The following is a 17,405-nucleotide window of genomic DNA, read 5'->3' as shown; positions in this document are numbered from 1 at the left end:
ACAAGACCTGAGAGTTGAAATTAAATCTCAAATCACTAAGTTTATATCAGTACAAAAGAAAAATCAATTCTCTATAGCTTAGGAGAAAAAATCAATTGTTAAATGATATCCGAAGACTAAATGGTCTCCCATGTACGTACTCCTAAGGATTGGTGTGATCACCCTATTCAGTGCATAGATCTAGCTGATTACTGAAAGCTGTCTGATAAAGACGTAATTTTAGAAATACTGTAAATGATGCACAAGAAACATCATTTATTTTTCTTTTTTCTACAGTAGCAGAAAAACAAAGCAGTTACCTACTGCACACTTTATATTTAAATCTCATCTACTAGCTTCAATAGTATCTTATTGTGGTCAAAATTATCCTTATAGTGTTTATGTGTACACTCAGTCTGCTTTGTAACAAAAGAAAATATTCTGAAGCTTTTTAGAATCTTATATTAACTTGTGCCATTTCTTTTTCTGAAATAGATCTAGCTACTTGCCTTTTCCTTTGTGTTTCCATAGCAACCACTAGACTTCAGGTTAGGGATCACCCTAATGCCATGTCTTCTACAACAGATAGTTAATCTCTGTCTCTCTCTTTGTCTTTATCTTATAATCTTATTTTAGTTAAATACAGATTTATGTTAAAAGTACACACACATACACACACACACACGCACACACACACACATGTGGGATCGGTTTTAGCTCCTCCACCATGGATAGCTACACTTGTGATGTTCAAGTGCTTAATATAAAAAGACAGTCAGAATTCACATGTAGCAAACACACCTCCTCCCACATATTTTAAGTCATCTCTAAATTGCTTATAGAACACATAACAAAATGCAAACACAAAATCCTGTCTGTGCAGTGCTGTGCAGCATGGGCTAGGGAGTAAGGACCCAAGAGAAGGTCTGTGCACGCTCGGTACAGTTGCAGTTTCCATTTTCATTTTTTTTTCTAAGAGGCTGCCTGGGAGTCCAGAAACCCACAGACACAGAGGGCTGATGCTCCAACCACATATGGTCTCGTGGTTCTTAGCTACAGTTCTCGGAGTGATACTTTCTGATCTAGAGTTGATGGACATTTCCTACTGAACATCACTTCAAATTTAAAATCCTAAAGTCAGTTTCCGAGTGCTCGCATCACTGCCCTGCCTGTCACTAGCACTAGGGCAGCTCGATACCCAGTGCACTTACAGCAGCAGAATCACTGCGCTGTACACTTTCTCATTTGAGAATATGAAATGCTCATTTTGAAGAATGCACACAAAGAAAACTATTTATGCACCACACCTTTTGCACAAAGAACAGCATCATGCATTTCTGTCTCCTGCTGATCGGACTCCTCCCACTTCATTAGAGATAATTACCACCCGGAATATGTGTTTATTCTTCCCTTGTTTTTCACTCATATATTACCACATAAAATTATACCCTTAGTCAATATTTACTGCTTCACTTATATTAATTTACCTACAATAAATAACATTTATGTATTTCTCGAAGTTTGCTTTTATAGTTCAACATATATCTGGAGTTCTTCCTCTGCTGGGTAGTATTTTTCAAATAAATAAACCTTATCTTATCCATTCTACTCTGACTGGACTTTTGAGTTTTGCTCAGTATATTTTTTAAAATACTAGCAATGCTAGCACATATTCCTGGTGCCTATGGACCGAGGGCACATGCATCCAGGCAAGAGAAAGGGGTTGATGGGCCACAGGAGGTACATATTTGAAGAAGTGAGGAAAAATAAAGCAGTGAACTATACACTCAGCAGTGGTGAAGGGCATAGTCTCATCTAAAATTGCTTCTCTCTAGGGCTGGCCAGACAGCTAGCGGATTAAATCCCCTGCTTAGGTAGATGCAGGGACCCGGGTTTGATCCCCTGTGTGCAGTGCTGTCCCTGACCCCAAGGTGTGCTGAGATGGCAATTGAGACTGGGTGCGGTGGCACAAGCCTGTAATCTCAGCAATTGGGAGGTTAAAAACAGGAGAATCACTATGAGTCCAATCCGTGTAGTGAGATCTTATAGATCCTTGCTAAATACATAAAATAAATAAAAATAAAATTGCTTCTCCCCAAATTTGTGTGATATTTTCCAATAATAAGTAGCAAATTCATTTGTTAAGTTGCCATTGTGCAACTCGGATTATTGATGATGCTGAACATATCTTCATGTTTTTATTAGGCATTTCAAGTCACTTTATTTTGTTTTTATACCATTTGTTCCTTCATTTTGTTCTATAAGTTTATCTCATTTATATTCTCCTAAAGTTATGCTGCCTATTAAGGTCACATGATTATTTTTCGCCCTTTCATTTTTTCTCCTGTAAATTTTAATATGATAAGTATTTCTATAAATAATGCTATTGCTTCATCACACATGTCTTGCTGCACAGAACTTTCAGTGTCATCACTTCAAAATTAATTAAAAACACATTGGTTAGCCTTCACAGCTATAAGGTAGTTTAGTTACATTTATTAATAATTTCTGAATAATTTCATTTTGATCATATTGTCTTCACAGCTCAAAACGTCATCAAATCATTTTTCATCTCACAAGCCTATACTTACTATACTTACAGGTACCGTGTTCTATACATGTTCCTTAGCTGCAGCTAATGAGTTATTTAAATCTTAAGCATTTATAGATGTTTTCTTAAGCTTGAGTTGCCAACAATGAAAGACATATGTTAATCTTTCTCATTATCATGATGGAGCTGTCTGTTTCTTTTCATATTTTAGCTTCCCACACTAATGGATTATAAATGCCTATAAAATTAATCTAAAGGAAGATGTCTTATGATATGTGTTTTTTTTATAATGTTGCCTCTGCTATTTTATTTTTTTCCATAATCTTATTGAGAAACAAATAGCAATGATACAGTTTCAAACCAAATTGGTAGGACAGTTTCAATAATTAACACATAGCATACGTTCTTCCTAGTTGTTAATTGCTGTACAAGATGTGGACATGATATCCTATTTACAAACACTATTAGAACAAATCCCTCTACTGATTAAGACAATGTAACTATATATCAATTCTAACCATTTTGAATACACAGATACAAAATGGACATTCATCTATATCCCCTTTTTTGTTTAGTTCCATTATTTGAATATTATAGGTGTGTAACTCAGCAAAATATTCTAAAAGAGTCCAGTAGTCCATAACAGTATTGGGTCTTCCGCTTGACTGGCAATGTCAGAAATTGTTGACCTGAGTCCCCTACAACTCAACATAACAGCATGGCTTTACTTCGTATATTTCATTTTTATACTTTTCTGCTGGAGGGTTAAGACCAAGGTAAAGCAAGACCTATGCAACAAGAGTTGTAGCTTTTGGGTCTGATAAGGTCAATGAAATCCCCTCAGGATTTATCCTCAGATCCTGTACCTCAGATTGTAGAACCTTTGTCAGTGTCAGCCATGTAAATGAGTCACGGCCATTGCTTGGCCAATGTTTTTTCATCATATTCTGCAGAGACTTAAAGTTTAACATATCAATACTTGATGAAAAATACCTGTTCCATGTTATGCCTAAGATGTTTGATATTCAGACAGATAGTAAGGTTAAGCTTAACAACCTAGGTGGTATGGTAATAACAATAAACTTCTCTTCTGGAGGGTTAACAACCTAAGGCTGCAAACCAAAATTAGAGAAAAAAGAGGGCCGCAAGGAAAGCCAACATTTTGGCCCTACCCATTGAAGGTCAATTAAGACTCAGGACATATGAGAACTTGTACTGTGATGTCATGTAACTCAGTAGTGTCCCAAATTTTCTGATCAAGGAGATTATGGGACCAAAGAGGAAAGTGATTGATGATGTAGAGTGTTCCTAAGGAGAGTCACATGGAGAGAAAACATTCTCTTAGGCTTTCACAGTGATATGTGTATTTTCACTATTATTATTATATCTTCTTTTGGAAAGCACTTACCTAGGATATTTTCACCTTATATTAGTTTCAATATTTCTCTATCCTCATGACTTAGATGTGTTGTGTTATAGTTTATAACATTTTTTCATATTTGTAATATTTATTTTACTGACTTTTATCTTTAATTTGACATATGCGTATATTTATTTTTGGCTTTTTATCTTTCTGTTTGTCTCATTTTTGTTTCTTGGTTTTCTTCTTCTTGCTTTTGTTTCTATTCCCATGTACCACATAGTTTGATAATCATTCACCTTTTCTATATTTGTGGTGTAATTATGAATTTTAAGATGCATATTTTAGTTATAGAAGTATAAATGACACAGTGTCTTATCTATGTTTGCATACATTTTTTAAACTTTAGTACAGTCTCATTAACTTATTCGAATAAAAATATTTTTCTGCTTTATTTTCCTAAAGTTTGTATCTGTTCTGCCCCGTCCCAACCACAGATTATGTATATGCTCCCTCCTCTAGGACCTTCTTCCATTTACTATGACTTTAAGAAGAAAAATCTTTGAATAGAAGCTGACTATTTTACTCATGCAAATTTACTCTATGAATCTTTTGGTTAGAATCCTAAGTTAAGAAACTTAAGATGATAGCTGGTATTATCTCATAAATATGCAAAATATACTAATATTTAGTAATTTAAAATTGATGGCAGTTATTAGTTAATGGCATAGTTTATTGCAAAGTGTTTTCCATGATTTTTAGTTCTAGTACAAATTCCTGGCAGCTCATTCTGCTCTCCTGGTGGGCACACTTAATGTAAATTAAGTGACACAATACAATTTGTTTCGCTATATCTGACAAAACGAATACAAGTTGCCTGGTAATTTGCCATTGGTGGCATTTAGGAGCCTGTGTACAATCACTTGTGCTCTACAACACAGAGTCTTGCATAGGTCACACGTGTCATATGATACAACCCAAGGTTGACAGTGCCTCCACCACCCAGAATCACCAAGCAAGTTGGAAGAAGTTCCAAGCAGTTCTTCCCAGAAGAACTGCCAGACCCACCACTACTTCAGTCAGCAAGAAATCATTTTGTGTTGACCTAAGTGCCTCAGCTTTTCTAATACTGTGATGAATTTAGCTGAGTTTAACTAATAATGCATTTAACTTAATTCTCATCATTTAAGGCAAGGAAGATTGTATTTTCCCTATGTTAGACATAAGGTTACTGAAACAGAAAAATATATAGATGTGAAATGATTAAATTAATAATGACATTTTATCCAAACCCATGAAATATCTATTTAAAGCTTCATTTAAAATAGTCATAAAATCAAAACTCCACTGCAACACTTACTTGGAACTATGAATTCTACTTCTTCTGACACAGCAACTCCTAACTTATTAGAAGCAAAACAGCGGTATTTCCCTTGAAAATGAGATATGTGTCCCTCATTTGGAATCTTGAATGTCCCTGAATGATTAGATGGAATTACTGGAGCATCAGAAATATCAAAGGGCTTGCCATCCTTAGTCCAAGAAAATCTATAAGAAAAAATAAATTTAATAAAAGATCATATAGTTTCTCAATTGTAAAGTGTATTTATACTGATAAACAAAAATCAAAACATTAAATGGTATATAGTAGAAGATAGTAAGATACAAAAATAATCAACTTAGAAGAATCTGAGAAATCTTATAAGCCATGAAAATGCATTGACAGCTAAGAGGATGAAGTTGAAAGTAGGTTTTATTCTGTTCCTTTAAATTAATTATTTTAAAATGTTTCCAATTAAAAGTCCAATGTGGATTATTATTAATATTTTAGAAACTATGAAAAAGAGACTACAGTAGATGTCAAAGTACAATATGCTTTTGGGTGTATGTGTGTAAAGGGCTTATTTAAATTTAAGAAACAATCAAATTTTATTACTTGCTTTTATTTCTTAGTAGTATCTTTATGTTTATTTGTCATTTATTTAAAACCATGCTAACTTAACAACTTTGCTAGTTGAATCCTGTCAAATTTAGATGGGTACTAAGCACAATTTTTATGAAAATATTTCCTTATAACACAAAATATAAGATAATATACTTCATCACTGCAACATCTTTTTAATTGTGATAAAAATAGCACACTTTTATTAATAATTGTCTAAATTGTCCTTCAGGCCAATTCCTTAGAAATAAGATCACTCATCTGATAGTGAAAGAAATTTTTACAGTTTTAGTAAGTGTTGCAGAAATTTATGCCAGCAAAATATAAACACAGTTACCTTTCCACTGTACTACCAGTTTCTCTCTTCTTGGACAATGATGTAATAAGTCTTATGTAACATGTGTAAAATCACCAAACTTTATTTTTATAGACACAAACTTACTTAGACACCTTAAAGTTCAATCATATGAAGTTTTATAGTCCAATAAGTTTGTAATGGTTAGATTGAAAAATGGTAGCAAGGAGTACAGTGTGCATTGAACGAATTGTTCAGTCAGAGGCAGTACTCACACTGGCTCTGGATTTCCTTTAGCTTCACATTCAATTTGAAAATACTCATCAAAGGGAAAGGCGACTTGCTCTTTTGGCTGTTTTGTGATTGTTGGAGCCTGTGGAACTAAATGTTAAAAAGATACACTTGAAAAACAAGATCTTCAAAAACTGAACAAAGGTTTTCTTAATATATAACATACTTTAAAGGCACTTTCTGTATTGTTAATTAGAAGTTCATATAAGACTAAAAATAACAGAACAAATCTGATGTCCTCCTTGCAATATTTATTTTACTAAGAAATATATTTCCTTGATACCACTTCATGTCAATGTATTAATTTTATTTAGTCCCCCAATCATGTAGCAATTCATAAGTAGAAAGAAAGTCTTATCATATTTTAAAAATATCTGTTAAGAATCACTGGCATTGCCGGGGAGATGGCTCAGTGCAATAAGCACTTCCTTGGCAAGTGCAAGGGCCTGAGTTCAATCCCAGGAAAAAAAAAAAAAAAAAAAAAAAAGGTTAAAAAGAAAATCACTGACATTCAGCCAGGCATAGTAGTACATGGCAATACACTGTAAAGGGGGTCCTCATCTCCAAAAAGCCCCCCAAAATTATTGACATTTACTCTATGCTGATATGAATATGCATTTTCCTTAGTTCACTAATTTTGAAAGTGATAGGTGCTCATGCTTCTATAGAGCCATTACAATTAATTTATTGCTTTTGCATCATTCTCCACATTGATATGATACAGTTTATTTGATAATTCTATTATGGGCAATTAGATTCTTTTCCATTTTTTATTTGCAAGAAGTATATTTCAACCAATACTTTTGGGCATATAGATTCTTCTTTTGAGTGAGGACTTATGCTAAGTTCCTGGCATGGTAAAAAATAGCATCAATTCTTGATATGTATTACAAAAGAAAATCTACCATTCTCATTCTCTTCATTTTAATTTCCATTAATTTTGTTAATATTTTAATTATTTTGCTAAAGTACTTTTTTTTTTTCAGAACCAGGGATTGAACTCTGGCCTGTGCACTTGCCAGGCAAGTGCTTATTCTACTAAGTCATCTCCCTGCCCCGCTAACGTACTTTTAACAATAAGTATTAACAAAACTTTTAATGAGAAATGTTAGTGTTTTAGTCATTTCCCATTTATACATTTTCATTTCCCCACTTAAGGTATTAGAAATTTGTGTCATTTTCCCTATAATATTTATATTTAACCTATAAATCATCACTAACAAAAAAATACATCTATCCTATAAAGGCGTTTCCTTAATAGTATCTTCATATGCAAATATCCCTTCACCTTGTATGGAACTGATAATGTTTGAAAAGTTAATTAGCTCCCAAGGCAAATCATTTTTGTTTTTTGAAGAAGGCATTAACGTTGCCTCTCACCTAGAAGCCCAACTCAGCCACATTTCTGATCCTCATGACTACGTAATAAATGCATTAAAATATAAATAAATAAATAGTGCTAAGGTTAAAGATACCTTACAGATTTGAGCCTTGAAATATGACATGGACAATACATGGGAAGATCTACTATAGATAAGCATGCAACAATTTTTTTAAAAAATTGAGACATTCTTTAGTACAGCTTTTGGATTCTCTAATAAGATCATAGCATTGAATTTATAAAGAAATATAAATTCTTTAGCAGCAGGAACTGACTTTGGCAAATACATAATCAGAAAAGCAGTTGAAAAACATGCATAGAGCCTGACTTAAGTAATATTGAATAGCCAAGATATAAATGGGACTATGAAAACCATGAGGTTGGGAATGGCCGAACACAGTCTCTCTGTTTTCACATTTATGAAATTTAGGATTCTGGACATGTAGTTTTTCTCAAGCATTTTGATTAAGACTGAATCAATTTCTCATCATAAGACAGTCTGAAGTGCTTTTGTTAGTGTAGATTATAGGTGACAATATTTACTATATTCAAAATATTTTTAAAATCTTTAGGCTATTGATTCATAAATTCATTGAAAATGTGCTATGTTATAATAAATAACATTTATAAATATACAAATATGTTGAGAAGAGTAATTATGTTGTTGCAGATCCAATTTCTTAAGAGGACTGAGTGCTCATACCTGTGCCTATTTCCCTCTTGTTTCAGTTGTTTAATTTGTGTGAAGATAGGAATAAATCTGCCATAAGCCTACATGTAGTGAAAAAATGTGGGGTGTTCATGGTGATTGTGGGTATTTTTTCTGGACAGTGCACCAGAATTTAGTAAATGCCAGTTTGTTAAATGTTCATTGTAATGTGGAACCTGAAATCTACCAACACACTTTTGATATTCTTTTACATTAAGTAATTTCATTTATTTTTAATCTATTCATCTTGTGTAACATCCCACAGTGGTCATCTAGGAAAGATGCACATGCTCAGTGAGTTCTGAAGATCTTCATGTATTGACACATTTCATTGCAGAATACATGAAATATAATTTTGTTAAAATTACCCCTGATCTAATCAGAGAACTCATGTGCTGCAAAGCTCTTACACTCACAGCAAGGGATACAAAATTTTCACAATTTTGATTTTTTTCTGGAAAACTCACATTTTATCACTGACAGCATACTCTTCCAGTTTATCTGAAAGTGACAGGATCGACTGATTCATTTTTGGAAAGGTATCTGCCTGACACACATTTAAGCAACCATAATTTGTCTGTCATTTATACTTCCAACTAACGGTAGTATTGAGTCTCAAGCAATGACACAATAAATGGACAAAGAGAATCATCATACTGTGGTATAACTGAATTATTTATGTTTGTCTTTCAGTTCATTCCAGTGTTAGAAGAAATGTACTCAAAAGTGGAGAGCTCATGAAGGTTACATTATTTAATATCTTCACAATTAAAACCTTAATGAAACTGTTCAGGTTTGTTCTGTCTTCTGGATGTTTTTATTGATCACAAACGGCCGTGAAGAACACTTTGCATAGTGGTGCAATTTTGTGCCAAAGCCAAGACCTGACCAGCAGATTTCCCACTATTGCTTTTATATACTTTTGTAAGTGACAGTGACAGTGAAAATAAAGGACCACTTCATCATAGTGCTATTTTTCAAAAGAGATTAATCTCATAGAGCATTGGGATGTACAGTATCTCTAGGATATCAAGGACAACCACACTTTCAGCACTGATAACAAATATAGATAACAATTAAATGCCCTTTTCAATTCCAGAATTCCATTTTCTTTACCTTCATCTATTAAATATGATAGGTGAACATTATTAGCTTACACACATTAATGCAAATGCAGTCATTAGCCATTAGATATTCATAAAATTTTAGTAAAATGAAAGAAAAGCCCTATCTTGATTGATAGTTAGCTTGTCTGTGATTAACACCATTTCTAAGTATATTGGAGGCTTGAACTTGTAAATAGATTGCAAATTATTTAGATTGTATTTGAGCTATAAATGGTTAACGATGACACACAGTGGCCACAGTCTCTAAGATACCAGCTAATAATTCAAAAGCAACTTGTTTATTACAATATTATTGTTTCTTAAATTTTCTGAGATTGTAAAGCCTTAGTAGCAATAATTATTCAGGGAATGAAGCTAATAACTTTTGGGTGTTTATATGAATATATATACATACATATATATTCTATGTTATAAATTCTTTCCTCTATAATTAGGCCAATTACAGAGATACCAGATTCATTGAGATTCACATTGGGAACCTGCCTTGGCTGTATTTACTAGTGAGTGCTCCAGAGAACTGAAATAAATGGATAATAGTCTCTTGTTCTGAAAATATGTCATTAATATTTTATAACAACTGTTGTCTAAGGACACTGCAGCATGAAAATGCATAAGTCACTAAGACAACCAGAATAAAAATGTGCACCATGGATTAATACAGAATTTCACATCCGTCATCACTGAGGAGCTTGTGGGAAATGATGAGGGAATACATGTATTTCTTAGAGAATAAGATTAGGAAGCTGGATTCAAAAGCCCAGCTGGATCTTTGCTGCTTTTACCTTGGAATTTCATAGTCACATGAAAAAATTCACTAAAAAGGACATTTCACAGATTCCTAGAATATTCAGGATTAGGTTGGTGAATCATACAATCTTATATATTGTTCGTAGACTGAATGATTTCCAGTAAATATGTCAACAATTTTAAATCTCTGTATCTTAGAAAAGGAAGTAGAAATGTTTAAAAAATGGGAACACAAGGCTTCATTCTCTCTTTTTTTTATAATTTTTTTTGTTTTTGATTTTTTTTTAATTTATTTATTTGTGTGTGTGTGTGGGGGGGGCAGCTCAGCCCACCAGGGGGCGGGGCTTGCCGGCATATGGTGCTGGGGTATTGAACCGCGATACCTGTGCTTTGCTAAACTTGTTCCAAGTAGGTGCCTTAGACCACCGAGCCATCTCACCAGCCCCTTCATTCTCTCTTGAGAGCCAGAATCAGGGATTCTTACTTGGGTTGTGGTGTAGGTGCAGAACTAGAAGTAAATGTGTGGTGGAAAAGTCCTAATTATTAAAATGACCCTCACAAATGGTTTTAAAACATGATATTACATAGTCCCAGAGCTATTATTACTTTTTCTACTTACATTCAGTCTGTCTGATTACTTCAGAATTTCAGCTCAGTACGGAGACATTTAGTAAACTAGCATTTATTAAATTTTCTGTGGCCTACTTCCGATTTGATTTGAAACTGTCTCATTGCTATCTGTTTATCAATAAAACTTTGAAAAAAAATTTTTCAGTGGCCTAAAATGTCTAGACTTTAAATAATTTTCAATGATCATTTATAAGGCTGATTCTAATAAATAAAAAAAAATTATTAGAACTCTTCAAATTATGTATAGAAGTGGCAAAAGGAATCATATTACTGCATTATACAATGATATTTTCATATATATATATATATATCTTGGAAAATCTATATCTATTTCATTTCTGTACACTTTATAGCCTATCCAAGCTCCTATTTGGATATATATATATATATATATATATATATATATTATACGTATTTAATTATATATATCCAAATATATATATATTATTCAGAAGCAACTTATCACAATAATATATATATATATATATATATATATATATATATCCAAAGAGGAGCTTACACAATAGTATACATTCTGTTTAGAGTTAGTTTTACATGGAAGGGTAAATCTTTAAGAAATGGAAACACTAAGACTTTCAGTTGTAAAAGATTATTTATTTTTTGTAATTGTGTTTTCATTTTTAAAATGCATAATAATTATGAAAAATAATACAAAGTTTTTTCAATTCCTTCCTATCATTTGTTGAAAGCCAGTATCTTCTAAGTCATAATTCTCCTCCAAATAAAGTAACCCCAGTATATAACATCAAGATCTATTTGTAATATTTCAGACTATTTTAGATATATTGCAAAAATGTCACCTGTTATATGGGTTACATTTCTTGTCATTGATTAAGTTTACATAAGAAGCAAAATATGTGAGTTGTAAAATAATTATTACAGACAAATATCAGTTATTAAAGGACAAATAGAGGAACTACGACTTGTGTGACACACTGATGGAAATGTACATGAAATATGATTTTAAAAGCTGTATTTTCAATCTATAATTATTCCATTTAGAAAACAAAAACAAAAATTTCATGGTAGGTATTGAAAGCAGTCACTTTACCTGAGAGTGGTATTTTAACTGCTAGTGATAACTTTAACAAAAGGAAGATCAGTGATAGGATTAATCTTTTTCCAGTTACAAGTTTCGCCATTGCTCTCCAGGAAGTAAGCACGGCAGACTGACAATCTTACTGGCGCCTCCTACTGTTCATTTAAAGCTGAATAAAACGTGAACAACCTGCAAGCAAAAAAGCAAGCAGAATAATATATTAGCAGATATAATCTCAGATGTCACCATAACAGAAATTAAACATACTTTTCTTTTTTCTTACTATTTTAATGAACTTGGCCTTTAATAATTCCACAAATATGTAATAAAGTTTTTGTACTTTTATTTAAAATGCAAGATACTAATAGTATACTGTAAACCATAAGCCATTTTAATTAATTACACTTTTATTACATATGAAATTTGTCAGAGCTTTATTTTCAAGGCACTGAAGTGCACTATAATGTCAATGACTGTCAGAAGAATTCAGCCTGGTGTGGTAGGCACACAACTATAATCCCAGCTCTCAGGAGGGTGTGGCATAAGGATTGCCATAAATTCAAGGCCAGCCTAGGCTATAAGGTGTACAGAAATAGAATAAATATTAAAATTTGAATTTTTCATCAATTTCCCTTACTATTTTTTTAAAACACAATAGTTAACATGTATCTAAACATTATTTATAATATATTCTCAGAAATGAAACTAAAATATTTGCTGTAAAATGTAATAGTTTTTCAATTATATCATTTTCTTTCTTCACCCTAGAATCAGTTAATGCACTTATTTTGCCACAAATGAAAAAACAATAATACAGAAATGACAGAAGCTACTAAATTCATATTTAACTCCATTTATTTTGACTTTTGATTTTATCTCAGATGTCAACTCTAGCAACTGTAGGCCTTTTTCTTTGTTATGTAGGTACTTATAGGTCAAATTTAAAGTACTAACTAATGCTATTTTTACTGTTATAATTTTTGGGATCTTTAGTGACTGCAGTCCTATTTAAATATTTAATTTGAGAAATGTTACTTTGATCATGAAGGAAAATTTTCTCTTGTATTAAATCCCCCCTCATCAAAGCTATGCATTACTATAATAGGTGTCTTTTTTTTTGTTTTTTATTTTATTTATTTATTTATTTATTTATTTATTTATTTTTTGTGGAACCGGGGATTAAACTCAGGTCCATGTGCTTGCCAGGCAAGCGCTTATTCTACCGAGCTATCTCCCAGTTCCCCATGTATAAAATTGGAGTTGGAAAAATTATACTTTGTTGGTTCATTATACTTACTAAAATGAAAATGCATGAGCAATTTTAAGTATTTCCAAATATATCACAAACCTGGCATCCATTTTCCTGATAAAATGGATTGTGTTAAAAAAGTAAATGACATGCAAAAATCATTGCTTTAATTATAGAAAGGAGACACGGATTGAACTTCAGAAACTGAGCTCTTCTCATTGTCCATTTGGGAGCTAGGGATGCATATACCTATTTTGCAGATGAAAAGTCTAAAGATTATTAATAGCTTGGTCTTTGAGTATTGTTTCTTTTGTCTTCTGAAATAGTTCTGCAGTAGTCATCTAAATTCATTGTTCACAGTTACATATCACTTTTTACCTGTCATTAAGCATTTAATATTCTGTCTCATTAATATTCAATGCTGATTGCTCTAATAGTATCTCATATATGTGTCTAATGAGTTGCCCTCTATTTGTTAGAAGCAAGTCTTTTAAAACCATGATGCCATTAGGAGATCATATTCCAGATTATTGTCTCATACATCATCCCACCTCAAGTAAAGACAGCCAATAAGTGAAAACAGGCTCAATTTCAATTACTCCCCTGTTTTAGGCTAATAAGTTCAATGATCTCTAATTGCTATAGAATAATAGTTCATAGGAGCTAATTCTTCAGTAGTGGTGATCTGGCTTTGGAATTATAATGGTACTAACCCATGAAAAGGTACATGGCCTTTACTCAGGAAATCCTATCCCATAAAAAGATGCTGCAGTGAACTCCTACTATAAAATAAATATAAAATATATTCATGGCTCTAACAAATACTGATGATCTCATTGGTTTTGAGTACAGCTAATGGTAAATTCTACATCTGACCTCATGTTTGGAAGATATTAGCTTCAATTAACATGAGACTTAAGTATGTTTACATACTGTAAGGCTGTGATTATTGAAAGTTAAAATGTGACCTCCTGCAATGAAGATTCCATTAGGTGGTGAAGAAAGCCCCCAAGTAGTCTTGAAACTGAAAAGGAAAGTCATCCTGCATTTCATTGTCAAACGCATAAAGGGCATATTGTTGAGTAATTCTGTTTTGCAGCAGAAAGACAGCAATACAATTATATCCTTATTCATCTTCTTTGAAAGAATGAGTGTAAATGCCTCACACTAACCCTCAGAGAAAAAAGCAATTATTATATCTCAGGATGGAGCTGACATTTAAGACAAGAGGAAAAGTATACTAAAATATATGAAACTTCACACATGACTCTGATGTCTGCTAGATTATATTAACAATATCAGCTCAGTCTTAAAAGAAAAAAAACAAGGCAGGTAGCTTTTATGAATCTGAATAAATTGGTTTAAATCTTCCTAGTCCTTTAATTCATCCTTAGAAGGATAAAAGTCATCTTGCCATCTCAGTGAATGAAAATAGAAATTTCGGGATGTTAGGATGCAGGTGACCCTTCATGACTGCCTCAGATTTTCTAATTTGATTAGTAGTATAAGAATTAAAAGCAGAATGCCTGCCTAGAGTCCCAGCAGTTTGGTAAACTGAGGCAGGAAGACTGCCTCACACTAACTCCCACATGGACACCTTAAAACTGAGATACAGTCTTAAGACAAATTGTAGAAAATGAAAAAAGCAATCAGGAGGCTGAGGAAAGAGGATTGTTGGAAGTTCAAGACCAGCCTGGGCTACAAAGTGAGCTCAAGGTCAGCTTGAATTGCAGAGCAAGACCTTGTCTGAGAAGGAAAGAGAAAGAGAGACAGAGACAGATAGAGATAAAGATAGAGATAGAGATAGAGATAGAGATAGAGATAGAGATAGAGATAGAGATAGAGATAGAGACAGAGATAGAGACACAGAGAGAGAGAGAAGGACTCGGGTTATATCTCAGGGGGGAGGCCCTGGTTTCTATCTTCAGCAGCACAGGATGAAAGGGGACTAATTAAAACACGCTTTGTGACCTTATCATAAATGTGGGCAACCTTGCATAAATCATAGTACTGCTTCCAATGCAACAATAAAGAAATAAAGTCCTTTGTTTTATCTAAACATATCCTGTAATGTACTATGATTATTATAAGGTAATCTCAGTTTCTTCTGATTTGGGGGTAGGTGTTACTGGGGTTCAAACCCATGGCCATGTGTAGAGTAGGCAAAACTCATTTATTTGAAAGAGCTCTATGGTGCCAAATATAGGAACACTTTACTCCATTAATGAAAATCACCTTTTGCCTATAGAAATGGAATCATGAGTTAGCTTAGCCATGTGAATTTTATCTAATATCTTAAGCAAATACCAAGCTAATAAGAGAGAGTAACATACAGCAAATTATATTGTGGAAAATGGGGTTAGTGGAAGAGGTGGCTTGATGTATGGCCATGGGCAGTTAACCTGACCTCTCTTATTCATTCCTTTCAGGGCATGAAATAGTTGCTGCACTACAGCATATTTATGAGGCTTAAGTGAAATCATATATAGTTAGCACTGGATAATAAATAAAAAGTATGAAAAGTTCTTAGAGTGGTCATCATTATATTCTTAGTGGTAATAGGATTAATCTACTAATATTATCTAAAATTATATTTAACTTGCATGCCTTCTATTCAACTTAATATAGAAACAAAGTCAGGACGACTTAAAAAATAAAAATGTAATTTCTGAAGTATTTAGTGGCAAAGAAGAGTGGTTGCCAAGGCTCCCTCCCATCTGCTATTCTTATATTCACCCACGTTGGGGATGACTTGAGAACTCCTCCCGGGAGGCTATCTCCTGGCCTTTGGAAACTGGGAAGCTCCTGACCAACCAAGCGAGTTCTGCCTGTCGGTCTTAAGGAACCCTGTACTCTCTTCCTTCTACCTTTGGCAACTCTACTCAGTTATTGCGAGAACCAGTCCAGCTGCCCCGTCAGAAAGTGATAGACACATTGTACGCTGCTCCTGTCATCCCGGATCGATGCCCAGCAGCGACTAAGTGGGAAACGCAGCCATTCTAGACCAGACCGCCTACCGCACCTGGCCACCGGAAACAGGGGTGAAGAGCAGCACTCAGACCCATCCAAGGCAGATTGAGATCAGCCGGACTCATCCAAAGAAAGAAAAGTCCTACCAACAAGGTTGTGTTTTTCTTTTCATTAAATCAATTGGTCTGGGAGTAGTTGCCATACAGGAAGAGCTGCCTGCGACAGAGAAGATAAGACAGAAGAGCTGAGGGAATGCTGGTGATTGCGAAAGCTGCACAGTACACATGGGGGCTCTCCATGCTACTTTCTTGAAACAGAAATATTACTCTGAGCAATATTAATATTTACAAATATTACAAATATTACTCAGAGAAATATTACTCAAGAGAAATAGTCTCTTGAAACAGAGAAATATTACTGTTTTTGCAATTGGTATGTATTTAATGCCTGGGGCTCTTTTGTTAATACGTTCAGAATAAAAATCATTCCTGAATGATTTTTGCACTCATTCTGTGCAAAACAGAAGTCAACCTAAAATATTCCAACAACAGTAAAGTGATTCTTTAGCGGGACACTGGCAGTGCTGAGGGAATTATAGGAAAGAACATTGGCATTTATTTAAAAAATCAAACAAACAGACAAAGAATTTCTAAGGTTGCCATGGTATCTAAATCTCTTTTGGTGGAAGCAGATTTTTAAAATGTGGAGTTTAAATATTAGTGTGCATTCCCTGTGTTTTGTGCACAAAGCTCATAAGATTTTTTTCCATATTTGTTTAAGATGTTGGAATGTCACAGCTCGACTAAAGAAAGTGTTAAGACTAATTCAAAGTAATTATTTAAACTTTGACAGTTTTTAGTATATATTCATGATACATTTTCATCTACTTTTTATGCTTTGATTCTTAATTTACCAAAGTTTCAGTGTTTCCAATGGAGATAGTTTTAAATTTCATTAATGAAATATAGAGAGGTAAAGATGAGCAAAAATGAGTTAAGAATAAATTCTTACTTTGGAATATATACATATATTCCAATATGAATACTCTAAGAATTCACCTTAGATTGCAAAAGAAGCAAGAATTATTAGGCCAAAAATCTAATAAAATGAATAA

The 17,405-nt window shown here is 33.3% G+C and overlaps 1 protein-coding gene across 2 annotated transcripts in view; it reads right to left on the bottom strand.

The window, feature by feature from the left end:
- Positions 1–17,405, bottom strand: part of Chl1 (cell adhesion molecule L1 like) — a 230,541-nt gene that overhangs the window by 67,166 nt on the left and 145,970 nt on the right. For both annotated transcript variants that reach the window (XM_004629520.2, XM_004629522.2), the window contains exons 2-4: positions 12,085–12,261; positions 6,403–6,508; positions 5,251–5,438 (exon numbers count right to left, since the gene is read on the bottom strand). In XM_004629520.2, the coding sequence (XP_004629577.1) occupies positions 5,251–5,438; positions 6,403–6,508; positions 12,085–12,175 (385 nt within the window). In that variant the 5' untranslated portion in view covers positions 12,176–12,261. The remainder of the gene's footprint in view (positions 1–5,250; positions 5,439–6,402; positions 6,509–12,084; positions 12,262–17,405) is intronic.

The sequence above is a fragment of the Octodon degus genome, unplaced genomic scaffold, assembly GCF_000260255.1.
Source record: "Octodon degus isolate 3935 unplaced genomic scaffold, OctDeg1.0 scaffold00030, whole genome shotgun sequence".
Taxonomy (NCBI): Eukaryota; Metazoa; Chordata; class Mammalia; order Rodentia; family Octodontidae; genus Octodon; species Octodon degus.
This window is presented reverse-complemented; position numbering and strand designations above follow the sequence as displayed.